The 25033-nt window shown below is 38.0% G+C and overlaps 1 protein-coding gene across 2 annotated transcripts; it reads left to right on the top strand.

Moving 5' to 3' along the window:
- Positions 1-830: 830 nt before the first annotated feature.
- On the top strand, positions 831-23396 carry LOC140882654 (glutathione S-transferase 2-like). Of its 2 annotated transcripts, XM_073288782.1 has the most exons (10): positions 831-919; positions 993-1095; positions 1245-1301; positions 1832-1917; positions 2047-2118; positions 22447-22500; positions 22612-22687; positions 22768-22829; positions 23011-23070; positions 23173-23396. In XM_073288782.1, the coding sequence occupies exons 1-10, from the start codon at positions 902-904 to the stop codon at positions 23281-23283; spliced, it is 699 nt and encodes a 232-aa protein (XP_073144883.1). In that variant the 5' UTR covers positions 831-901; the 3' UTR covers positions 23284-23396. The 2 variants fall into 2 exon arrangements, with proteins under 2 accessions (XP_073144883.1, XP_073144884.1); XM_073288783.1 differs by lacking the exons at positions 22612-22687; positions 22768-22829.
- The last annotated feature ends 1637 nt before the right edge of the window (positions 23397-25033 follow it).

Raw genomic sequence — 25033 nt, forward strand, 5'->3', positions numbered from 1 at the left:
TTTTCCGCATAATTCTTTATACTGCAAATGAACACAAAATCTCCAGATTCAAGCATAAAACATTTACAAGTTAAGCATAGAACCTATAGATTTCAAGCATAGATTAGCAAAAATCCAGCACAAGAATTAAATATTAAAATATTCAAGTTTGGTGGTCCTAGAAAGTTATAGTAAAAAATCTTTTGCCTAGGGAGTTCTAATAAAATTAGGAAGGGTATTAGGGATTTTAGGACAATTCACTCTTAAAATAAACTGTCATCATATTAGGTGGACCAAAATCAAAAAAAATTTAACATATAAAAACAAAATGTTGCAATTTTCCCTACTAAACCAGCAAACCGGTTCCTATTCTTGTTTATTCCTTTTTTCATTCTCTTCTTGTTAATTTGTTATCAATTTTATTTAATTTGCATTTTCTTATTAACAAATAGATACTCACTTATTCAATTATTTTATTACAAAAAATTGATCTTGGTCAAATAATTTTTTGCTTCATCTCGCGCGCTTTTTTGCCCTTCCGATCATTTTTACTTGCAAAAAATAAACATCGTGTGGATTATTTATTATTATACTAAAATTGAGATATAATAGAGATAAAGTCATGAAATTCATTAATTTAATCAGTACTTAATCTCACTCCTATAGTCCTACATCATCTAAATTACAAAATTATCCTTAACCCACAGGCTAATATAAAAACTGATGATGTTAAATACAAGAAAATAATAATAATAATAATAATAATAATAATAATAAACAACACTAATATATATCATTATGTAAAAAATATAAAATATGATAAATAAACCCGTTGACCAGACACTTTGAATGTTGAATTAGTTTCAAGTTCCACTTTCCTCAGTTCCTGGTTTAGTTGCAGCAATTTTGGATTTCATCATCTATGGACTCCAGAGCCCAGGTGCCTCTCTTATCTCTCTCTCACGCAAACTTGATAATTTTCCAGAATAATTGCTAAATGAATACGATTGCAGAAGTATGGCCCGCTTGATTCTTCATCGTCTCCGGAACTTGTGCTGTACTCTTACTGGCAGAGCTCATGTTCTTGGCGGGTTCGCTTTGCTTTGAATCTCAAAGGTTTTTCCATCTTCGTTGCTGCAATTTTCTTGAAAATACTATCTTTTGATGTTGGGGTACTGTTTATTTATTTGTGGGTTTGTTTCTATTTGTTTGTTTATTTTTTTTCCCCTGGAGCATTGGATTCATTTTGCCTTTTGGGTGCTTAGGACTTTCTTACCAGTACAGAGCAGTGAATCTTGCCAAAGGGGAGCAGTTCAGTCCAGGTAGTGCGTTTTCCGAATTGATTTAATATGCATGCTAGCTACTTGTCTGAATTCTTGATGCCTTTGTCATTACAACAATCATATTCATATATCGAAAACTTTGAAAGTTTTCCATTAGAAAAGAGAATTATTTAATAAGTTCAAATAATGACTCGTACAAAGAATTTCGTTCAAACTTCATCTAGATAACTGAAAGAAGTAAGGCTATTTTGATTGAAGACACATCTTAGAGTCCAAAGAAAATCTCTAACATGTCTGTGTATGCATATATTTGTATCATCAATGCGAGCAGTGTTTGTTTGGCACATATGATACTTATTAATAATGCATATTATCACCCGAAGTTTGATATGGAATTTACTTTGGCTCAAACTGATGCATCATTAACTCATGGAAGATATGAGCTTGAACTGCTGATGTGAAATAAAAATTAATGGTAATTGAGACCAGAGTATCGATCAATCAAATGAATCAGATGCACTTATCAAAAAGAGGCTAACCGTTTCCAGCTTTGGGTTTTGACTTTACAGATTTTGAGAAATTAAATCCGCTTCACTACGTCCCGGTTTTGATTGATGGTGATGTTGTTGTTTCTGACTCATATGCAGTCATACTGGTTAGTTGTTCTATTCGAAACTTACACGGACGCAATTCAACTCTGTTTTGTTTCTGAAACTAAAATTTTTAATCAGTTGTCAATCGAGGCATACGTTCTTTTCTTTTTCTATCTTCTATTTTCTGCCAGTATTTGGAAGAGAAGTATCCTAACATTCCACTTTTGCCAGTTGATCCTCAACTAAGAGCGATTAATCTTCAGGTCAGGCTCAAACTGCTTTTTTCTTTCATACAACTACGTTGAACGATCATGTCATTGAAGCTATTCAACACTTGAATGTACTTTTATCCGTTGAATTAAACACGCCTTTAAGCTTCATTTTACTTTAAGTTTGGACCCCAATATTTGAAAATAAGGCCATCAAAGACAATGTCTTCTTGGTTTCTAAAAAATAGCTGTAGAAAATTGTTAGGAATCAATCCGAAATTTGGTATTCCGAGAATTCACCTCGCAAGCAAACAAGAACAATAATCCCAAAAACACCAATAAAACCAACGCACACAGATCAAACTCAAACACTCACGCGAAAGCAATAAACAACGCAAGTATTTACGTGATTCGGCAATGAATTTGCCTACGTCCACGGAAGAGCAACACAACCACTTTATTAATCACCAACAGAACAATGCAAGCTCAAGAACAGAGCTTATTACACAGATAGACCAGAAAACTCTTAATGCTAGATACAGACACGATTCAAGCTATTGATACTTGAATCTTTCCGTCACAATCTCCGCCCAAGTTTTTTCCTCCGAAATCTCTCCTTCTTATCTCTCAATATATTCTGAAGAATTTGATTTTCTGTTATGTTCGTTGCGGCCATCTTCCATCTGCTTATATAGAGAATTACACTGACTTTAATCTTGGGCTTTAGGTCAACAGTAACTTACGGCCTGAAAGGGCCCGTGTCCTGATTTAATATTTAATGATCAAACAACCAAGATTAATTAATGTAAACAGCGAAAACGAGTTAAAAATTTGCGTTTGGGCCTACAGAAATTTCGGCATGACCTATTCGTAAATAGGACATCCCAAAAACCTGTACAACACAACCAGCAATATATACTCGAAAATAGAGTCACAACTCCAATTTACAAACCTATAGGCCCACTGGCCAGGACTAAACACATGCAGAGCCGGCAAGGCTCGATCACACAAATAACAATTCAAAACAAGGTCCAAAACTATTTATACAGATACACAGGGCATCACCCCGGCAAATATAAAACTCGCTAAACTGATATATATACATATATCTGGGAACTCGACTCCACGCTCGCCTCACTGGGTACCACTAGATGACGCTCCACCAGATGCGTCAAATCCCCCTGGATAACCTGCTATAGAATCACAAACAACCACAGCATAAAAAGAAAACAGGGGTCGGACCCCAGTACGACGAACTATAAAAATTACGACAAATATAACTGACATGAATAAAATCAAGTACAATGCAATGAAATGCAATGTAATACGTGACAGGTATCAATGAAATAAGGGATACCAAAAGGAGTCCAAATAATCGTATCACAATAAACTCAGTGGCCACCCGTGCCAGGAACGCAGCAGACCTCGAATCATCACTGCTAATCCATACACGTAGCATCGGAGGGTGACAGGAGCGACCCGTCCAACCTCATGCTGTCATCAGGAGTGTCGTACGTAGCATCAGAGGGCGACAGGAGCTACCTGTCCGTGCCTCATGCTATCTCAGGAGTGCACTAAAACAATGTCACTCGCTCCATGATGACTCAATACATCTCAAAAGATCAATATCAATAGTAATCAAAGGAGTCAAGGCTCAACGTGCTATGTAAACTTGTAAATGAGTGAATGCAATCATATAATCCACGTAAGCACATAAAACACGTTACCACTCATTACAAAATACTTAATATCATTACATGCCATTATAGGCGTCGTAATATAAACAGCTCATACGTACCTCAACCAACACTTAATTATCACAGAAATATCTCAAGTAATATTCGAATACTCCAATCCTGTGAAAAACCATGTATCTCATATTAATTCCTATTCATGACCAACTATCGAATAAACGACTTTAAAATGTCGAAATATCCAAAGTAGAACAATCTGAATTTTTCGAAAATTCCTACAAATTTCGAAAATTCACATTTATATTTTCTAGAGCATCTAAACACTCAAGTCATGAATACTCAACAATAAAATTCAAAAATCCCCAATATTCAAAATCTGGAAATTCGAAATTAATCCCAAATAAATTTTGAAAAATAGTCAATACCTTCAATCGACTTCGATATAATCCCTACAACCAATATTAAATCAAATATCAATTATTGGAAGTCAATCGAATCGAAATACCCAAAATTCGAAACCCTAAATTCGAAATATACCTCAAGACTTCGAATTAAAGGTCTAAACAACCGGAAAAACACTCCTCCTAGCTCAGGCGGCGATCGGACGGCGGCTAGGGGCGGCAAAGACGGCGGCTGGTCGGAGTCGGGTTTCGACCAACGCGAGGAAATCTTACAATATTGGTATCAAAAGAAAGCTTACGTCGCGAGAATTCCGGAACTATATTTATTTTCGAAAATCGATTACCGACGGAAAAGATACGGAGATTTGAAGCAATAGGAAAATTTAAAGAAAAGAAAACAAAAAAAAAATGAAGAAGAAGACGACACAGGCGGCTGGAGAATCTGGAGGAGAGAGAATCGTGGATATCTAGAATATAAGTATATCCATTTATTTAGATATATATTGGTTTAATGCGTGTCTTATTTTATGCATTCGGGGTTAAAACTTGATCCGGTTTGAGTTATTTCAACTTCTGTGTGATTTATAAATCAAATATGCAATTTAATATCGTCTATAAACCGATATTTATAAATACATATTTTTAACACACAAATTAATTAATAGAGTAAAATCGGGTCCTTACATTTCTCCCCCTCTAAAAAGAAGATTTCGTCCTCGAAATTAAACACACATCAAACTTATATACAAAGTGGTTAAACATCTACCACTGATAGTACATAGGAAAATTAGAGTACATGGCATAATTCATGACATTGTCAAACAAATGAGGCCATTCTTGACGCATTCGAGACTCCAATTTCCATGTAGCTTCTTCTCTCCCATGTCTACTCCATTCCACCATAACCAAAGGAATCGTCTTGTTCCTCAGTTGCTTTTCTTTACGATCAAGAATCTGCACTGGATATTCAACATAGCTAAGGGAACTATCCAACTCCACATCATCAGCCCTCAAGATATGAGAAGGATCTGGTTCATACTTCCGTAGCATAGATACGTGAAATACATCATGTATCGCAGACAAACTCTGCGGCAAGTTCAAACGATACGCTAAAATACCAATTTTCTCAACAATCTCGTATGGACCGATATAACGAGGAGCTAATTTCCCTTTACGCCCAAATCTCATAGTACCACGAAATGGTGATACTTTTAAGAAAACAAAATCGCCAACCTGAAATTCTAAAGGTCTACGTCTGTTATTAGCATAGCTGGCTTGACGATCCTGGGCTGCTTTCATTCTTTTCCTGATCAGGTCAACTTTTTCTTTCATCTCTTGAATAAACTCTGGTCCTGACAACTGTCGTTCTCCTACTTCTTCCCAACAGATCGGAGATCTACATTTTCTGCCATACAAGGCTTCAAATGATGTCATCCCGATAGATACTTGATAACTATTATTGTAAGAGAATTCCACCAGAGCTAAAGATTCTTGCCAACCACCACTAAAATCCATCACAACAGCTCGTAATAAATCTTCAAGTGTCTGAATAGTCCTTTCAGATTGACCATCTGTCTGTGGATGATAGGCAGTACTCATGGCCAATTTAGAACCCAAAGCTGATTGCAAACTAGACCAAAACTTAGAAGTAAATCTGGGATCACGGTCTGATACTATAGTAACTGGCACACCATGCAATCGCACTATCTGATCAATGTACATTTTTGCCATTTTCGTATATGTCCACGTACGATCATATGGAATAAAATGGGCAGATTTAGACAATCTATCCACAATAACCCAAATGGCATCACAACCACGATTAGATCGAGGTAGGTGTGTCACGAAATCCATAGTAATGTGTTCTCAATTCCACTGTGGTACTTCAAGACTAAGTAACATACCACCTGGTCTCATTCTTTCAGCCTTAACTTGTTGACACGTCAAACACTTAGCTACAAAATCATAAATATCATTCTTCATACCTTCCCACCAGTAATGGGCTTTCAAGATATGATACATCTTTCTAATTCCAGGATGTACACTATGTCGACTACAATGAGCTTCTCGTAGTATATCGTCTTTCAAATCTATCAAATTCGGAACCACAAGTCTACCATTATAACGCAAACATCCATCAGAAGCAACAAGAAATTTCCCTGACTGACCAGCTGGAGTTAATTCTTTCAAATGATGAATATATGGATCAGTCTTTTGTGCTGCTTTGATTTTTGAAATTATTCGTGGTTCAACTTGTATAGATGAAACTATGAAATGATTACCTTTAGTTCGATAAGTCCATCCTGAAGTTCTCAAATGCTCATGAACTTTAGAAATAGTTAACGATGCCAACATCTTAGTATGAACTTTTCTGTTCAAAGCATCTGCAACTTGATTCACGTTTCCTGGCTGGTATTGAATATCACAGTCAAAATCCTTAAGTAATTCCAACCATCGACGTTGTCTCATATTCAAATCAGACTGTGTGAATAAATATTTCAGACTCTTATGATCGGAATAAATCACAAACTGCTCACCGTACAGATAATGACGCCATATTTTCAATGCATGCACAATGGCAGCCAATTCTAAATCATGAACTGGATAACGAGTCTCATGCCGTTTCAATTGACGAGATGCATACGCAATCACGCGTCCATTTTGCATCAAAACACAACCCAGTCCATTCAAAGAAGCATCTGTACAGACAACAAATCCACCTGAGTCTGAAGGTAATGCTAGTACTGGAGCCGTAGTCAATTTATCTTTCAAAGTCTGAAAACTAGCTTCACATTCCTCAATCCAAACAAAACGTCGATCTTTTTGCGTCAATATAGTCATAGGCCTAGCTATTTCGGAAAATCCCTTGATGAAACGCCTATAATATCCAGCCAAACCCAAAAAACTACGAATCTCAGAGACATTGGTTGGTCGAGACCAATTAAGAACAGCTTCAATTTTACTAGGATCAACAGATACCCCTTGTGCTGATATCACATGTCCTAGAAATAATACTCTATCCAACCAAAATTCACACTTAGAAAACTTCGCATATAATTGTGATGTTCTGAGTTTCTGAAGTACTAAGGTCAAATGTTCTTTATGCTCCTTCCTTGACTTAGAATAAATCAAAATGTCATCAATGAAAACGATAACAAATTGATCTATAAACTCCCGAAACACACGATTCATTAAATCCATAAAAACCGCTGGAGCATTAGTCAACCCGAAAGGCACAACTAAGAATTCATAATGTCCGTAACGCGTTCGAAATGCTGTCTTGGAAACATCTTCTTCTCGAACTCGAAGTTGATGATATCCAGAACGAAGATCAATTTTAGAATACACAGATGTACCCTGCAACTGATCAAACAAGTCATCAATTCGTGGCAAATGATACTTATTCTTCACAGTAGCCTGATTCAATTGCCGATAATCGATGCACATTCTCATCGTTCCGTCTTTCTTCTTCACAAACAAGACTGGAGCACCCCAAGGTGATACACTTGGTCTAATATAACCTTTTTCCAGCAAATCTTGCAATTGCGTCTTGAGTTCTTTCAATTCTGCTGGAGCTAATCGATATGGAGCTCGGAAAATAGGACTTGTCCCTGGCATTAATTCAATGCTAAGATCTATTTCCCTTTGAGGCGGAAAACCCGGAATCTCATCAGGAAATACATCAGGAAAATCCTTAACGACAGGAATATCTGAAACTTTCAATTTCTCTTCCTTCGTCGCATCTAGAGCATAAATCATAAATCCTTCATTTCCTATCGACAATAATCTAAACATTTCTATTGCCGATACTAATGGAATGCGAGATTGTGAATCACTACCATAAAAATTCCACTTATTGCCATAATACGGTCTAAATCTCACAATGCCATGGAAACAATCAACCGTAGCTCTATAATTCATCAGTGTATCCATACCCAAGATACAGTCAAAATCAGACATAGCTAGTTTGATTAGATTGGTTATCATGATCTTATCCTCAAATCTAATCACACAATTCAAAACTATCTCATTAGACATCAAGAAAACACCAGTAGGAGTAGCAACAGACACAGTATCCAATAACGGAGTAAAAGCAATCTCATGCTCATCAGCAAATGTAACAGATAAAAATGAATGAGATGCTCCTGTGTCTATCAAGATACGTGCAGGATACTCAAAAATATAACAAATACCTGCAATAACTCCCCCAGGTGCATCTTGTGCCTGATCCTGAGTCATAGCATGGACTTGAGCCTGCTGTGGACCTGGAAAACGTTGCTGACTCTGAGGAGATGGATACCTAGGCTGCTGAGTGGACTGTACTGGAATATAAGGCTGTGTAGGAGCAAACTGTGGTACAGGAGCATATGGTCTGAATGATGGTCGTCCAGAAAACTGGCCAAACTGTTGTGGCTGAAATTGCTGTCTTCCAGCATTTGGACATACTCGAGACGAATGTCCAGCCTGCCCACAAGTATAACAAGTTCCTGAAAATCCTGTACAATGTGCACTCAAATGATTACCACCACATCTGTCACAGTACACTCTCCCAGACGATCCAACTGAACTTCCACCACGACTACCACTGGAACTGGAGGAACTAGACTGTGGTTTCTTTTTAAATGGCTTCCCTCTAGCTTTAAACCAAGGCCTTTTCGCTTGCTGAGAAAATTGCGTAGGCTGATATGAAGGTAAACTCATTGGTGTCTGTGAACTGCTTCCAGCTCCTTGAGGACTAGCTGTTGGGATTGATTGTGGTTCACCCCTGAGTAGACTTGCTTCAATTTTCTTTGCCTTTTCTACCGCTTTTATATAAGTAGATGGAGTTCCAGTAGTTACCAACGTGTGGATCGTTCGTGTAAGCCCCTTCAGAAAATGTGAAAGCTTTGACCGATCATTCTTTGCAACGTGTGGGACATAAGGCAGAAGAGCAGAAAACTGAGAAGTATATTCAGCAACAGATTTATTGCCTTGCACCAACAGATTAAATTCATCTTCTTTAGCAGAATAGTATGATGGTGGTGCATATTCTTGTGCAAACTGCTTACAAAATACTTCCCATGTGATCTTTTCACCAGAATCAGAAAGTGTTTCTGCTGTCGTTTCCCACCACAGTTGCGCTCGGTCTTTCAGCTGAAAAGGAACCAACTTCAGTCGAATGTCATCAGGATATTCTAATCCATTAAACATATTGTTGAGACTTTTCAACCAACTAGCAGTTTTCTCACTTCCTTCATTGCCAAAGAACTTTTGCGGACGCAACTTCTGAAATTGAGAAATTATTAATCGTATTCCTCCCATTTTCTCAGTCAATTGGGTTACTGGATCAGCCTCAGCCTGAATCGCTTTTCCTTTGTCAGGATTTACCCGTGTCTGTTGTTCCACCTCTAATTCCACATCTTTCGGAGGCTGAACAGCTGGTCGACCACGTCTTCCCCTGACAATATCATCAAGATTCCTAACATTTTTCGCTGCAGACTCTTCTACAACTTCCTTTCCTTTTCTACCTCTTCCTCCCGGTGCCATTCTACAAGACACAAGGATTTAAACATAGGCAGAAATATCTTAACAAACAGAAAACTATGATAGAAACTCAGAGTTCTAATATGAATTCATAAACGAAGTTCTAAAGCCAAGAACTACTGGTTCTAACAAATACGTTCAAAAATAAACACCACAAGTAAGTCACGTAAGAACAAGTAGTCACACACATACGCAACCATTTTGTTAGTGTCTAAACTCGAGTGTCCTAGACTCTAATTCGAGCATATCCCAGTATACGCTCTGATACCAAATGAAAGAGCCCGTGTCCTGATTTAATATTTAATGATCAAACAACCAGGATTAATTAATGTAAACAGCGAAAACGAGTTAAAAATTTGCGTTTGGGCCTACAGAAATTTCGGCATGACCTATTCGTAAATAGGACATTGACCGGCTAAATCGGTTTGATAAAAATCTACTGGCAAGCGCACCAGGTCAAGTAATAGTAAAGTGGACTGAGAGTCCAAGTATCGATCCCACAGGGACTGCAGTCAATTCTCAAGAATTAATTATTTTACTTAATCTAGACAAAATAATAGAAGGATTTTGAATTAAATAAAATAAGAATATAAAATAAAAACTGATTAAGAAATAAGAATAAAAATAACTGAAGATAAAAATAATTAAGACAAAGACAACCAAGACACACGTAGGTACCGAACAAATCACGTAACATGTAGTCGATTCAGGACTCAGATTTAATTTTAATTCACGGGAATTCTCCTAGTTTGTTCAAAGGTCTATTTCTAGAACAATCAAACCTATTCAAATATTGATGAACTAATCTTTCGTAATTCTAATCAAATTTGAATGCATTAAATATTTGTGAAAATTCAGTTTACACCTAAACCGCACACTGAAACCGAATTCTATTTCTAGTCGGTTTTACAATATGTTAATTATCAGAGTGATCAAAATCAAAACCTCCTCTGTCGATTTGGAATTGATTAACATGCAAGCAAACAGTTGATCAGACTATTCACAAGATAAATATAAATCTGACAATCAATAAAATAAAATCAACTCTAAAAAATCCCAAACAAACATCCAAGTTTTCTACATAAATTTGTTCGGCCCAATCACGCCGTCTTGGTTGAAAATAAACTACTCAATAATTAAAAACAATAATTCAAAAATAAAAATAAAAAAAAGAAAAGAAAGAAGAAATCTTCTCTCCCAAGCCTTGTAGCCGCCTCCTCGTGCGTTGTTTGCGCTCGGGAGCTTCCGAAACCCTCAAAAATATGTTATATCTTGTATATATATGGTCCGGAACGCCTATCAGTTAATTTCCTCCCAAAACAAGGATTTTTCGGAACACATATGACCCCCGAACACGCGCGCGCGCGGCATAGGCCTCGCGCGCGCGCAGCACATAAAAACAGAGGCCTTTACGTCGGATTCGCGCGCGCGCGAGCTTGATTCTCGCGCGCGCGCAGTACAAAAAATCTGCGCCGAGCGACAATTTTCAAAAATTCATATCTCGAGATCTAGCCGTCGGATTGAGCTGAAATTTGGACAGCAGCTTCAAAACATCTTTAACTTTAATCTGAACGGTGGAGATTGGATTTCAATGTCTCTAAAATTAAATATGATTTTTCGATCAAGGCTGCTCCGTAATTCACTCTTCAAAATTCCATTTTCCTACAAAATTAACACAAGGAGTGAAATACACACACATGCACTAAAACACATAAAAACACATAAAAATAATATGAATGCACACAAAATAGACATAAAAATAACATGAAATAATGCATAAAAAATGCACTTATCAACACCCCCATACTTAACTCTTGCTCGCCCTCGAGCAAGACATGAAAAAACAAAATGCAAACAAAAACATAAGTAAGGATGATTCATGAGAGTGCACAGCCTCCGAGAAGTTTAATCACAAAACATAAAACACAGACATGCTCTCAACTTTTCATAATACACCTTCGGTTGAACGTGAACGTGTGTGTGTGAAATGTCATTCCAGTTTCATACAACTTAGACCGAATTCGTCTCAAATCTGCTTAGCGACCTATGACAAATCAGTGCAAGTTTCACTCTTCAAGTACCCATTCCTTTCAACGACCTCTAGACTAAACCCACCTCCCTTGAGATAATGAATTACACACCTCCGGATTTTGCACCCGGTATTGCATTAGCCCCAATAATTACCCGCTGACTTAGCTATAACTGGCTAGGATACGAAAAATCATTCTATTTTTTCTTTCTAATCCCCTCGTCTATAGCCCGGATGGAGCATCAATCCCATTGAATCCGCATACTTAGCCTTAAATTTGATTTTTTTTTTTTTAGGATTTTAATCCTTTCAAGGCCCGGATGGAATTGTATATAAATTTTTCTAGGTGCGCCCAAGATCATAAGTATAAACTAGAGCCTCATCAAAATTCATAGAACACAATCAAGATCCACAAACCACCTATTGCCGTGCAATGGTCAAACAGACAGAAACTTCATCAAATCTTTCGCTACAATTCACTGGTCTAACATTAGTGCTTAAAAATATTCACGGTTCAACCTAAAGTTTCTCATGTCCAGTCAAGAGCAAAAAATTTTCAAAAATCCATTTTTTTCAAACTTCATCATCATAGGCTACCATGACTTATCCTACCCATGCAGGACAACACAAACAACAACAAAAACACACAATATGCAAACAGATATGAAACGAACTTTATGCAACACAAACACAAAACATAATGAAATAAACTAATCTACCCCCCCATACTTATCCAAAGCATTGCCCTCAATGCTTCAGACAATGAACAGAATTCAAAACGAACAAAAACACAATGAAAACAGAAATAACACTCCCCTGGTTTTCGTTTCATTCTCTTCCTTCTTGACAGCATCAGCTGGGACAGTAGCATCAGTCTAGATATATCGGCAGACATGACCAACTGGCATGGGAAAGAAAACAAAATCAAATAAAAACAAAATAAAAACAAAATAAAAACAAAAGCAAAAACACTGGGTTGCCTCCCAGTCAGTGCTAAAATTATAGTCTATAGCCCGACTATGCAGAAGCCACCATCAAAGAGCGGCTGCCGCCCATAGTAAGAATCATACGATTCTACGTATGGGTTTTGAATTTCTTCGCCCTCAAGCTTGGCGTGATATTTGCAGTTTAAGCTTGTCGGTCCAACAGTACTCGGCATGAAATTTTTCCTTTGGAAAGAGACTCTGATTCTAGGCTGAAGCTCAAAGATGATGTAATACTGTGGAGGTGGCGTCAATGGCAAGAAAAAATCTTCTAACAGTGTACATGGAATGACCATTGACGAAGTAAAATATGTATCCTTGAATGGTTCTTCCTCCTCCACTATCACGTTTGGCTCATCCTCACAAGAAGATTCCTCAAAAATGATTTCTTCATGCTCTGGCTCAGTTATTTCACTCTCTTGGCAGATCTCCAAAATTGGTTCTCTAAGAAGCGCAATCTGTTCATCCAAAAGACTTATGCGGCTTTCTAAAAATTGATTTGACTCTGTCTGCTGTCGCACAAGATTTTCCAACTGAGCCACATAATCTTCAGAACGCCCTATGCACTCTTCTTGATGCTCCGGTGGCTGGTTCGCAAAATTTTTAGAGTTGATATCTGGAGGATATTGGTGACTCCAACCCTGCAGTGAAGGATCACAATGCCAATGGTAGTCAAAATCTGCCATATCATTTAACAAGTGCATCGCACTGTCTTCATCTCTTCTAAACAATTGACTGCCAGTGGCCAACGCTCCATAATCCACCCAACTTCTTGTAATCTCATCCAAACCACCATAAAAAAATTGAGTGAGGGTGTAGCTCGAAAATTTATGGCATCGAAATCTGTTCGCCAAATCATTGAATCTCCCCCAAACAGCATAGAATGGCTCCAAGTATTGCTGGCCAAATCTTGTGAACACCTGATGATGATCCATCTCCAAGTACCTCACAAGCAAAAGAAAAGAAAAAAAAATCAAAATTAAAATATAAAAAAAAAACGAAAAGATAGAAATAAAAAAAAAATGTCTAGCCTCAAGCAAATAATCTATCCTAATATCAACTAAACAGTCCCCGGCAACGGCGCCAAAAACTTGACCGGCTAAATCGGTTTGATAAAAATCTACTGGCAAGCGCACCAGGTCAAGTAATAGTAAAGTGGACTGAGAGTCCAAGTATCGATCCCACAGGGACTGCAGTCAATTCTCAAGAATTAATTATTTTACTTAATCTAGACAAAATAATAGAAGGATTTTGAATTAAATAAAATAAGAATATAAAATAAAAACTGATTAAGAAATAAGAATAAAAATAACTGAAGATAAAAATAATTAAGACAAAGACAACCAAGACACACGTAGGTACCGAACAAATCACGTAACATGTAGTCGATTCAGGACTCAGATTTAATTTTAATTCACGGGAATTCTCCTAGTTTGTTCAAAGGTCTATTTCTAGAACAATCAAACCTATTCAAATATTGATGAACTAATCTTTCGTAATTCTAATCAAATTTGAATGCATTAAATATTTGTGAAAATTCAGTTTACACCTAAACCGCACACTGAAACCGAATTCTATTTCTAGTCGGTTTTACAATATGTTAATTATCAGAGTGATCAAAATCAAAACCTCCTCTGTCGATTTGGAATTGATTAACATGCAAGCAAACAGTTGATCAGACTATTCACAAGATAAATATAAATCTGACAATCAATAAAATAAAATCAACTCTAAAAAATCCCAAACAAACATCCAAGTTTTCTACATAAATTTGTTCGGCTCAATCACGCCGTCTTGGTTGAAAATAAACTACTCAATAATTAAAAACAATAATTCAAAAATAAAAATAAAAAAAAGAAAAGAAAGAAGAAATCTTCTCTCCCAAGCCTTGTAGTCGCCTCCTCTTGCGTTGTCTGCGCTCGGGAGCTTCCGAAACCCTAAAAAATATGTTATATCTTGTATATATATGGTCCGGAACGCCTATCAGTTAATTTCCTCCCAAAACAAGGATTTTTCGGAACACATATGACCCCCGAACACGCGCGCGCGCGCGCGCAGCACATAAAAACAGAGACCTGTACGTCGGATTCTCGCGCGCGTGCAGTACAAAAAATCTGCGCCGAGCGACAATTTTCAAAAATTCATATCTCGAGATCTAGCCGTCGGATTGAGCTGAAATTTGGACAGCAGCTTCAAAACATCTTTAACTTTAATCTGAACGGTGGAGATTGGATTTCAATGTCTCTAAAATTAAATATGATTTTTCGATCAAGGCTGCTCCGTAATTCACTGTTCAAAATTCCATTTTCCTACAAAATTAACCCAAGGAGTGAAATACACACACATGCACTAAAACACATAAAAACACATAAAAATAATATGAATGCACACAAAATAGACATAAAAATAACATGAAATAATGCATACAAAATGCACTTATCAGACATCCCAAAAACCTGTACAACACAACCAGCAATATATACTCGAAAATAGAGTCACAACTCCAATTTACAAACCTATAGGCCCACTGGCCAGGACTAAACACATGCAGAGCCGGCAAGGCTCGATCACACAAATAACAATTCAAAACAAGGTCCAAAACTATTTATACAGATACACAGGGCATCACCCCGACAAATATAAAACTCGCTAAACTGATATATATACATATATCTGGGAACTCGACTCCACGCTCGCCTCACTGGGTACCACTAGATGACGCTCCACCAGATGCGTCAAATCCCCCTGGATAACCTGCTATAGAATCACAAACAACCACAGCATAAAAAGAAAACAGGGGTCGGACCCCAGTACGACGAACTATAAAAATTACGACAAATATAACTGACATGAATAAAATCAAGTACAATGCAATGAAATGCAATGTAATACGTGACAGGTATCAATGAAATAAGGGATACCAAAAGGAGTCCAAATAATCGTATCACAATAAACTCAGTGGCCACCCGTGCCAGGAACGCAGCAGACCTCGAATCATCACTGCTAATCCATACACGTAGCATCGGAGGGTGACAGGAGCGACCCGTCCAACCTCATGCTGTCATCAGGAGTGTCGTACGTAGCATCAGAGGGCGACAGGAGCTACCTGTCCGTGCCTCATGCTATCTCAGGAGTGCACTAAAACAATGTCACTCGCTCCATGATGACTCAATACATCTCAAAAGATCAATATCAATAGTAACCAAAGGAGTCAAGGCTCAACGTGCTATGTAAACTTGTAAATGAGTGAATGCAATCATATAATCCACGTAAGCACATAAAACACGTTATCACTCATTACAAAATACTTAATATCATTACATGCCATTATAGGCGTCGTAATATAAACAGCTCATACGTACCTCAACCAACACTTAATTATCACAGAAATATCTCAAGTAATATTCGAATACTCCAATCCTGTGAAAAACCATGTATCTCATATTAATTCCTATTCATGACCAACTATCGAATAAACGACTTTAAAATGTCGAAATATCCAAAGTAGAACAATCTGAATTTTCCGAAAATTCCTACAAATTTCGAAAATTCGCATTTATATTTTCTAGAGCATCTAAACACTCAAGTCATGAATACTCAACAATAAAATTCGAAAATCCCCAATATTCAAAATCTGGAAATTCGAAATTAATCCCAAATAAATTTTGAAAAATAGCCAATACCTTCAATCGACTTCGATATAATCCCTACAACCAATATTAAATCAAATATCAATTATTGGAAGTCAATCGAATCGAAATACCCAAAATTCAAAACCCTAAATTCGAAATATACCTCAAGACTTCGAATTAAAGGTCTAAACAACCGAAAAAACACTCCTCCTAGCTCAGGCGGCGATCGGACGGCGGCTAGGGGCGGCAAAGACGGCGGCTGGTCGGAGTCGGGTTTCGACCAACGCGAGGAAATCTTACAATATTGGTATCAAAAGAAAGCTTACGTCGCGAGAATTCCGGAACTATATTTATTTTCGAAAATCGATTACCGACGGAAAAGATACGGAGATTTGAAGCAATAGGAAAATTTAAAGAAAAGAAAACAAAAAAAAAATGAAGAAGAAGACGACACAGGCGGCTGGAGAATCTGGAGGAGAGAGAATCGTGGATATCTAGAATATAAGTATATCCATTTATTTAGATATATATTGGTTTAATGCGTGTCTTATTTTATGCATTCGGGGTTAAAACTTGATCCGGTTTGAGTTATTTCAACTCCTGTGTGATTTATAAATCAAATATGCAATTTAATATCGTCTATAAACCGATATTTATAAATACATATTTTTAACACACAAATTAATTAATAGAGTAAAATCGGGTCCTTACACGGCCCAATTATAAAGTCAACATGGTCCAGCCCGATAAGCCTTCATTCATCAGTCTGATCTGCTCTCGCACTTCGATCTGCATCGATATGCCTTCAAGCTTCCAGCTTTACGGAAACTCCATCTGACTTCTAACCAAATCACAATACTCGAGCAATCTATCTGCATGAACTCATCCGAAGACTCATCTGATCATCACATCGATCTGATCCCAATATTCGATCTGGCCATGAACTCATCTGATCACCGAGCTCATCTGATCTGTATTATTCGATCCGATCTCTTTTATATTCCCATTCAATCTGATAAAAGCATGCTTCAACAATCTCCACCTTGATTCTTTCAGGTTGAATGTTGCTCTCCATCCTAGCCTCCTTGGCTAATTTCCAATCACCGCATTAACTAAGTCCAAACATTTCTTGAACTTAGCATACGGCAGTGACTTCGTCATAGCATCTGCAGGGTTTTCTTCTGATGCTATCTTCACAAGGATCACATCTCCTTTTTCAATCACATCTCTCACGAAATGCATCTTCACATCTATGTGTTTCGATCGTTCATGGTAGACTTGGTGTTTCGTCAAGTGTATTGCACTTTGATTGTCACAGTGTTCTACTACTTGATCTTGTTTTACACCCAACTCCGCTATCATTCCTTTTAACCAAAATCCTTCTTTTATGGCCTCAGTTACAGCTATGAACTCTGCCTCAGTGGTAGAAAGGGCAACCACTAGCTGTAGATTTGACTTTCAGGTGATCGCTGTGCCATAAAAGGTGAACACATAACCAGTCAACGACTTTCTCATGTCTAAGTTCCCAACAAAATCTGAATCCACATATCCAACTACCGGATCAATCCCATCTTGCTGTTTCTCAAACTTCAACCCCAGCCAAGTTGTGTTTATGAGATATCGGAGAATTCACTTCAGAGCTTCCCAATGATATGTACCCGGATTAGCCATGAATCTTGACACAACACTGATTGCGTATGCCAGATCAGACCTACTACACACCATTCCATATATGAGACTTCCAACTCCACTAGCATATGGAATACCAACAATCTTCCTCTTGTCTTCCTCACTTTCAGGTGACTGATTCACAGATAGCTTCAAATACTGTCACAGAGGGGTCAAGACAGATTTTGCTTGATTCATATTATACTGCAGAACAACCTTCTTCAAATAGTTCTTCTGACTCAGATGAATCTCCTGCCTTTTCCTGTTTCTCACTATGTCCATGCCCAAAATTCTCTTCGCTTCGCCCAGATCTTTCATCTCAAACTCTGTGTTGAGCTGTTGTTTCAAGGATGATATCTATGTCCTACTTTTACTTGCAATCAATGTATCATCAACGTAAATCATTAGGTACATGATAACCTGCTCATCATCCTTCTTCAGATAGACACATCTGTCATATTGGCTTCTCACAAAACCAATACCAATCATGAACTCATCAAACCTCTTGTTCCATTGCCTCGGACTCTGCTTCAGTTCATACAATGATTTTCTCAGTAAGCAAACTTTGTTCTGGTTTTCTGATGTATGAAGCCCTTTGGTTGTTACATATAAATGGTTTCTTTCAGGTCACCGTGTAGAAACGCAGTTTTCACATCCATCTGCTCAAGCTCCAAATCGAGCTGGTTCACCAGTGCTAACATAATCCGGATGGAACAATGTTTGACCACTGGAGAATAGACCTCATTCAAATCTATCCCTTCTACTTGACCAAAACCCTTTGCAACCAATCTTGCTTTATACTTGATCTGATCTGTACCAGGAGTTTCTTTCTTCTGTTTATAGATCCACTTGCATCCCAATGTCTTTTGATGCTTCAGTCTGTCTGCTAGCTTCCACGTTTGATTCTTCTCAAGTGAGTTCATCTCTTCATTCATAGCTTTAATACACTTGTTTTTCTGTTTACTCGCCATTGCTTCATCATATGTATTCGGCTCTGAATACTCCACCTCCTCAGCTACTGTCAGCGCATACCAAGCCAGATCAGCTTCACCAAACCTCTTAGGAGCTCTGATCTCCCTTCTGGTTCTGTCCCTTGCAAGATTATAAGTGCTTAAGTCCTCTTTTGGATCACTCGCTGTCATATCATCATCTTGCATCTCATCTGACTCTTCATCTGGCACAGAAGACTCCACCTCAATCGGTAGTTTGTCATTCACACTGATCGGATTGTCCTTTCCATCTGTATTCATTTTATACCCAAGTTTGGATTCATCAAACTTCACATCCCTGGTGTTGAAGCACTTTGGACCTCTTGACTCCAGGTTCCAAACTTTATAACCCTTCATACCATCCGGATACCCAATGAATATACTTCTGACTGCCCTTGCTTCCAACTTGTCCTCTTTCAGATGAGCATATGCTAGACATCCGAATACCCTCAAGTTTGAGTAGTCTGCAGGTGTTCCACTCCACTTTTCCATTGGTGTCTTGAAACCAATCGCGCTGGATGGACACCTATTGACCAAATAGCATGCAGTAGATAATGCTTCTCCCCACAAGGACTTAGGTAGAGAAGCATTGATCAACATACATCTGACCCTTTCCAGAAGAGTTCTGTTCATTCTCTCTGCCAGGCCATTTTGCTGTGGCGTTCCTGCCACTGTTCTGTGTCTGGTAATGCATTTCTCCTTACATAGCTTGACAAACTTATCTGATAATTATTCCAGCCCATTATCTGTTCTCAGGTGTTTAACTCTTCGATCACTCTTGTTCTCAACTGCCAGCAGCCATTCTCTGAACTTGTCATATGCTTCATCCTTGGTCTTTAAGATGAATATCCATACCCTCCTTGAGTAATCATCTATCAAAGACATGAAGTATCTGCCTCCACCATGAGTTTCTGTCCGAGAAGGACCCCATAGATCTGAATGAATGTAGGCCAATGATTGCTCAGTTGTGTGACTTCCTTGACCAAACGATACTCTTTTTTATTTTCCAAGAGCACAACTATCACATAACTCCAGTGATTCAATCTTATCTCCACCTAACAGACCCTGTTTAGACAGTTCATGTAATCCCTTCTCACTTACATGTCCAAGCCTCAGATGCCATAGCTTAGTTCTGTCTTGCTGTTCCTGAATACTTGATGTACTTCCAATAATCGTTTCACCTTGTAGTACATATAAGAAGTTTCTTTTGACAGCCTTCATAACAACCAGAGATCATTTTGACACTGAGATACTTCCTACTCCTGATTTGAATGAATATCCCCGAGCATCAAGCGTTCCCAATGATATCAAATTTCTCTTCAACTCAGGCACATACCTCACCTTGGTGAGTACTCTGTCGATCCCATCATGCATCCTTATTCTGATATTTCCAGAGCCTTTTATTCTGCATGACTGATTATTCCCCAACAGTACCATGCCCTGATCAGCTTCTTCCAGCTTTTCAAACTAAGATCTTATAGGACACATGTGAAAAGGAGCATCCTGAATCCAGTATCCACTCGTGGTTTTGATCACCTTTCGAAATCACCAATACTTCTGCTGAGTCATATCCATCTGTAGCTACGGCCAGAGTACCATCATCCTTGGGTTTTTCCTGTTGCTTCCCTTTCCTTTCCGGACAATCTCTTCGCAGATGTCCAACCTTCTGACAAGCATAGCACTTCATATTACCCAAGTTTTTGTTCTGGTATTTTCCTTGACTCTTCGATCTGGATTTTGGCCTGTATTTCCCACTGGATGTCCTCTTATCACTTTTGCCTCTCGCAAAGACCTTCTCCATGTGATTCAGTGTTTGTATTTAATTTTCTCTGAAGTTCCTTGGATTGAATAGCAGACATAACTTCTTCCAATGTTATTGTCTGTTCTCTTCCATATAGCAAAGCATCTCTGAAATTTTCATATGCTTTTGGAATAGCATTCAGAAGTATCAAAGCCCGATCTTCATCCTCAAGCTTTACTTCAATATTCTCCAAGTCATCCAATATTTTTGTGAATTCTTCGATCTGGTCTTCAAGGTGCTTCTCATCCTTAATCACAAAAGAGTACAACCTCTGTTTCATGTACAGACGGTTAGCCAGAGATTTCGTCATGTATAGATTCTCAAGTTTAAGCCACACAGCCGCTGCAGATTCTTCTCTGGCCACCTCCCGAAGAGGTCTATCACTCAGACAGAGAATAATTGCACTGTTTGCTTTTTCGAGTAATTCATCCTTGTTCTTTATATCATCAGACATCTCCTCCTTCTTCTTAAGAGCTTCCACCAATCCTTGTTGTATCAGGATTGCCCGCATCTTAAGTCTCCAGAGCGAGAAATCGTTCTTGCCCGTAAACTTCTCAATATCAAATTTCATTGATCCCACCATCTTTGCTTAGTTTTCCCACAGACGGCGCCACTTGTTAGAAATCAATCCGAAATTTGGTATTCCGAGAATTCACCTCGCAAGCAAACAAGAACAATAATCCCAGAAACACCGATAAAACCAACGCACACAAATCAAACTCAAACACTCACGCGAAAGCAATAAACAACGCAAGTATTTACGTGGTTCGGCAATGAATTTGCCTACGTCCACGGGAGAGCAACACAACCACTTTATTAATCACCAACAGAACAATCCAAGCTCAAGAACAGAGCTTATTACAGAGGTAGACCAGAAAACTCTTAATGCTAGATACAGACACGATTCAAGCTATTGATACTTGAATCTTCCTGTCACAATCTCTGCCCAAGTTTTCTCCTCCGAAATCTCTCCTTCTTCTCTCTCAATATATTCTGAAGAATTTGATTTTCTGTTATGTTCGTTGCGGCCATCTTCCATTTGCTTATATAGAGAATTACACCGACTTTCATCTTGGGCTTTAGGTCAACAGTAACTTACGACCCAATTATAAAGTCAACATGGTCCAGCCCGATAAGCTTTCATTCATCAGTCTGATCTGCTCTCGCACTTCGATCTGCATCGATCTGCCTTCAAGCTTCCAGCTTTACGAAAACTCCATCTGACTTGTAACCAAGTCACAATACTCGAGCAATCTATTTGCATGAACTCATCCGAAGACTCATCTGACCATCACATCGATCTGATCCCAATATTCGATCTCGCCATGAACTCATCTGATCACCGAGCTCATCTGATCTGTACTATTCGATCCGATCTCTTTTCTATTCACATTCAATCTGATAGAAGCATACTTCAAGAAAAATTGTAGTACATACATTATTATAAGAGACATCCTTAATGACTAGATTCATTTTTTCATTTCTATTATATTCTCACTTGGGGTGGTTTCATATATTATCCATATCGGGTGTCGTTACATGATGTTGGTTTTGTGATTAAAGTGTACTATGCCATTTGAAAAGGTCATATTTCTTTATATAGATGTCGTTTCCCTTGCAATCACTCTTAACCTACTAAGTCATCTTTACAATCTGTTGCAGGCTGCAAGCATTGTGTCTTCAAGTATACAGCCTCTTCACATGTTATCTTTGCTGGTGAGTTTGAACTGATCATCTCCTTCATTCTTCATAATCCATTTCAAAAATTAAAAACCCAATGTTTCTGAGGATTCAATATATATATTATGGTGCCCATTAATGCGACAGAAATATGTTGAGGAAAAAATGGGTCCAGAAGAGTCGCTAGCGTGGGCTCAATTGCACATAGAAAACGGCTTTCTCGGTACCTTCTTGCACTATACATTTCAAACCTTAGTTAAAAGAAAGTGACATATATAAGCGTGTTCATATATATATATTCAGCTCTTGAGAAGCTATTGAAGGATTATGCTGGCAAATACGCCACAGGAAACTGCATCTATATGGTATTTTGTTTGATATTATCTTCGTATTTAGTTCTGAATCTATCTACATGTCCCAGAGCTGTTGATTAGAGGAAAAACGACATGCATGCTACGTCACATAAGTTTGATCGTGCCAAGGATGCGTTGTTTAGTAAATTCTATGTCAATTATTAACTCGTGACTACGTGCGATATATCTGCAGGCTGATGTATTTTTGGCTCCACAAATCGCAGTAGCTACCACGCGGTTTAAAATTGATATGGTACGTACATGTCAGTGTGTTGGCCGGCCAAATATATATTCTTCGAGATGCTTGTTTTGTTGATCTTTTGTAGTTTGTTGTAAGAGTATTTGATGCATGCAGTCCAAGTTCCCGGTTTTGAATATGATATACGAAGCATGCAGAAGGTTACCAGAGTTCCAAGCTTCTTTGCCAGATAGACAACCTGATGCTGGGCCATCCTCTACCAAATAGTTAACTGGGAAGAAATTGATCGTTTCGATTTTTATTCTTTGTAAAATAAAATGTGGAAGAATGGTTCATACAGACAAAATAATTATATTTTCAATCATTAATTTTCTCGTAAATTGGCATTTTTGTATACCATAAATTTTTCTCATTCATTTAAATCCTCGATGTGGCATGAGATCGACTCTTCGGACAACTAATTAAGTTTGATATATGAGGACCCTTAAAAATTTCTATAAAATTTTCATATTTATAAATGGGATAATTCTCAATTTGATCTCTCATTTTAGACCACTTTTTTGATTTGGTCTCCCGTTTTTTCATTGACCCAATTTAGTCCTTCGTTTTTCATCGAGTTTCCGCAATTCGTCGATCCGTCCAATTAAACGTTAAAACTAACGGGCTTTAGCTACTTAGCCCATTCAAACTTTACTTCGCACATCTCCAACCCGTCAAACCCATCTTCATCAATTTCTCTTTCTCTTAGACGCTATAAACCTAATCTACTCTACTCCCTTGTTTCTCTTGTTTTGTGGTGGCCCATCAGCGTCCAAATGCAACGGTGCCCCTATTCCGGCAGCTTAGGGTTCGAGATTCAAATTATTTGATTCTCTCTCTGCTCGTGGATTGACTTGGTGTTGTGATTTGGATCAATTTTTGCGTCGGATCGAGGCTCTTTTTAGATCGAATCTACACTTGTTTTCTCCTATTTTGGGCTCTTGATTTCTGCTGCGCAGTGGTATCGAGAGTTCAATTTTTTTTGGTGAAAAATTCGACTGGCTGGACATGTGAGCTGTTGCGCTCTATTCTTATCCGATCTGTGACTGGTCTTCGATGGGCTGTGGGAGCTGCTCGAACAAAGGTGTAATCGAACATGTGGTCTCAAACTTCACCCTACAAAGTATTATTCCACATCATTCCACGGCATCAAAATGCGAAGCAGACTTTGAATATGTAGAAAAACATCTTAGCTTAACATAGAATCCAGTTCTTGCTTCACATATACAGCCCCCGGCTACACATTTTAGTCGATCCATCATTAAAAATGGTTTCACGATCCATCATTAAAAATGGTTACACCAGTTATTCTACACTACGAAAAGAGCACAATTCACAAAATGAAAACAAAATAAATGATACTTACGAAGTGGCAAGCAATGATTCTAGGAAACAAGGAAGCCACGAGTTGAAGATGGGTTGACCGGAAACTCTGTAAAACCAGCTTGGGTTGAAGGGAAATTGATGAAGATTGGTTGAGCGGTTGGAGAGGTGAGAAGTAAAGTTTGAATGGGCTAAGTAGGTAAAGCCCGTTAATTTTAACGTTGAATTGGACGGATGGACCAACTGCAGAAAGACGCTGCAAAATGTACGACTAAATTGGGTCAATAAAAAAACTGAGGACCAAATCAGGAAAATGACCTAAAAGGAGGGACCAAATTTGAAATTATCTCATTTATAAATTATTGGAAAAATTTCAATTTTGGTCCGGTATGTTTGTCACTTTGCGATTTCGGTCTTCTATATATTTTTCAGATTCAGTTTTAGTCATGCATGTTTTGATTTTTGACAATTTTAGTCATTTTTCTTCGAAAATGCTTATTAACACCGCACACGTCAGCTCCACATCAGCACTGTATTGGTGTCATATCAATGCCACATCAAAAAAATAACTAAAATTCAACTGAAATCTGAAAACATAAGTAACCGAAATCACAAAATGACAAATATATTGGACCAAAAAGCAATTTTTCCTAAA

Source organism: Henckelia pumila, chromosome 2, assembly GCF_033568475.1.
Source record: "Henckelia pumila isolate YLH828 chromosome 2, ASM3356847v2, whole genome shotgun sequence".
Classification (NCBI taxonomy): domain Eukaryota; kingdom Viridiplantae; phylum Streptophyta; class Magnoliopsida; order Lamiales; family Gesneriaceae; genus Henckelia; species Henckelia pumila.

Coding starts and splice junctions, on each gene's coding strand:
- LOC140882654 (XM_073288782.1), top strand. Junction 1,918..2,046: donor ACTCATATGCAGTCATACTG/GTTAGTTGTTCT, acceptor ATTTTCTGCCAG/TATTTGGAAGAGAAGTATCC. Junction 23,071..23,172: donor CGCGGTTTAAAATTGATATG/GTACGTACATGT, acceptor TGATGCATGCAG/TCCAAGTTCCCGGTTTTGAA.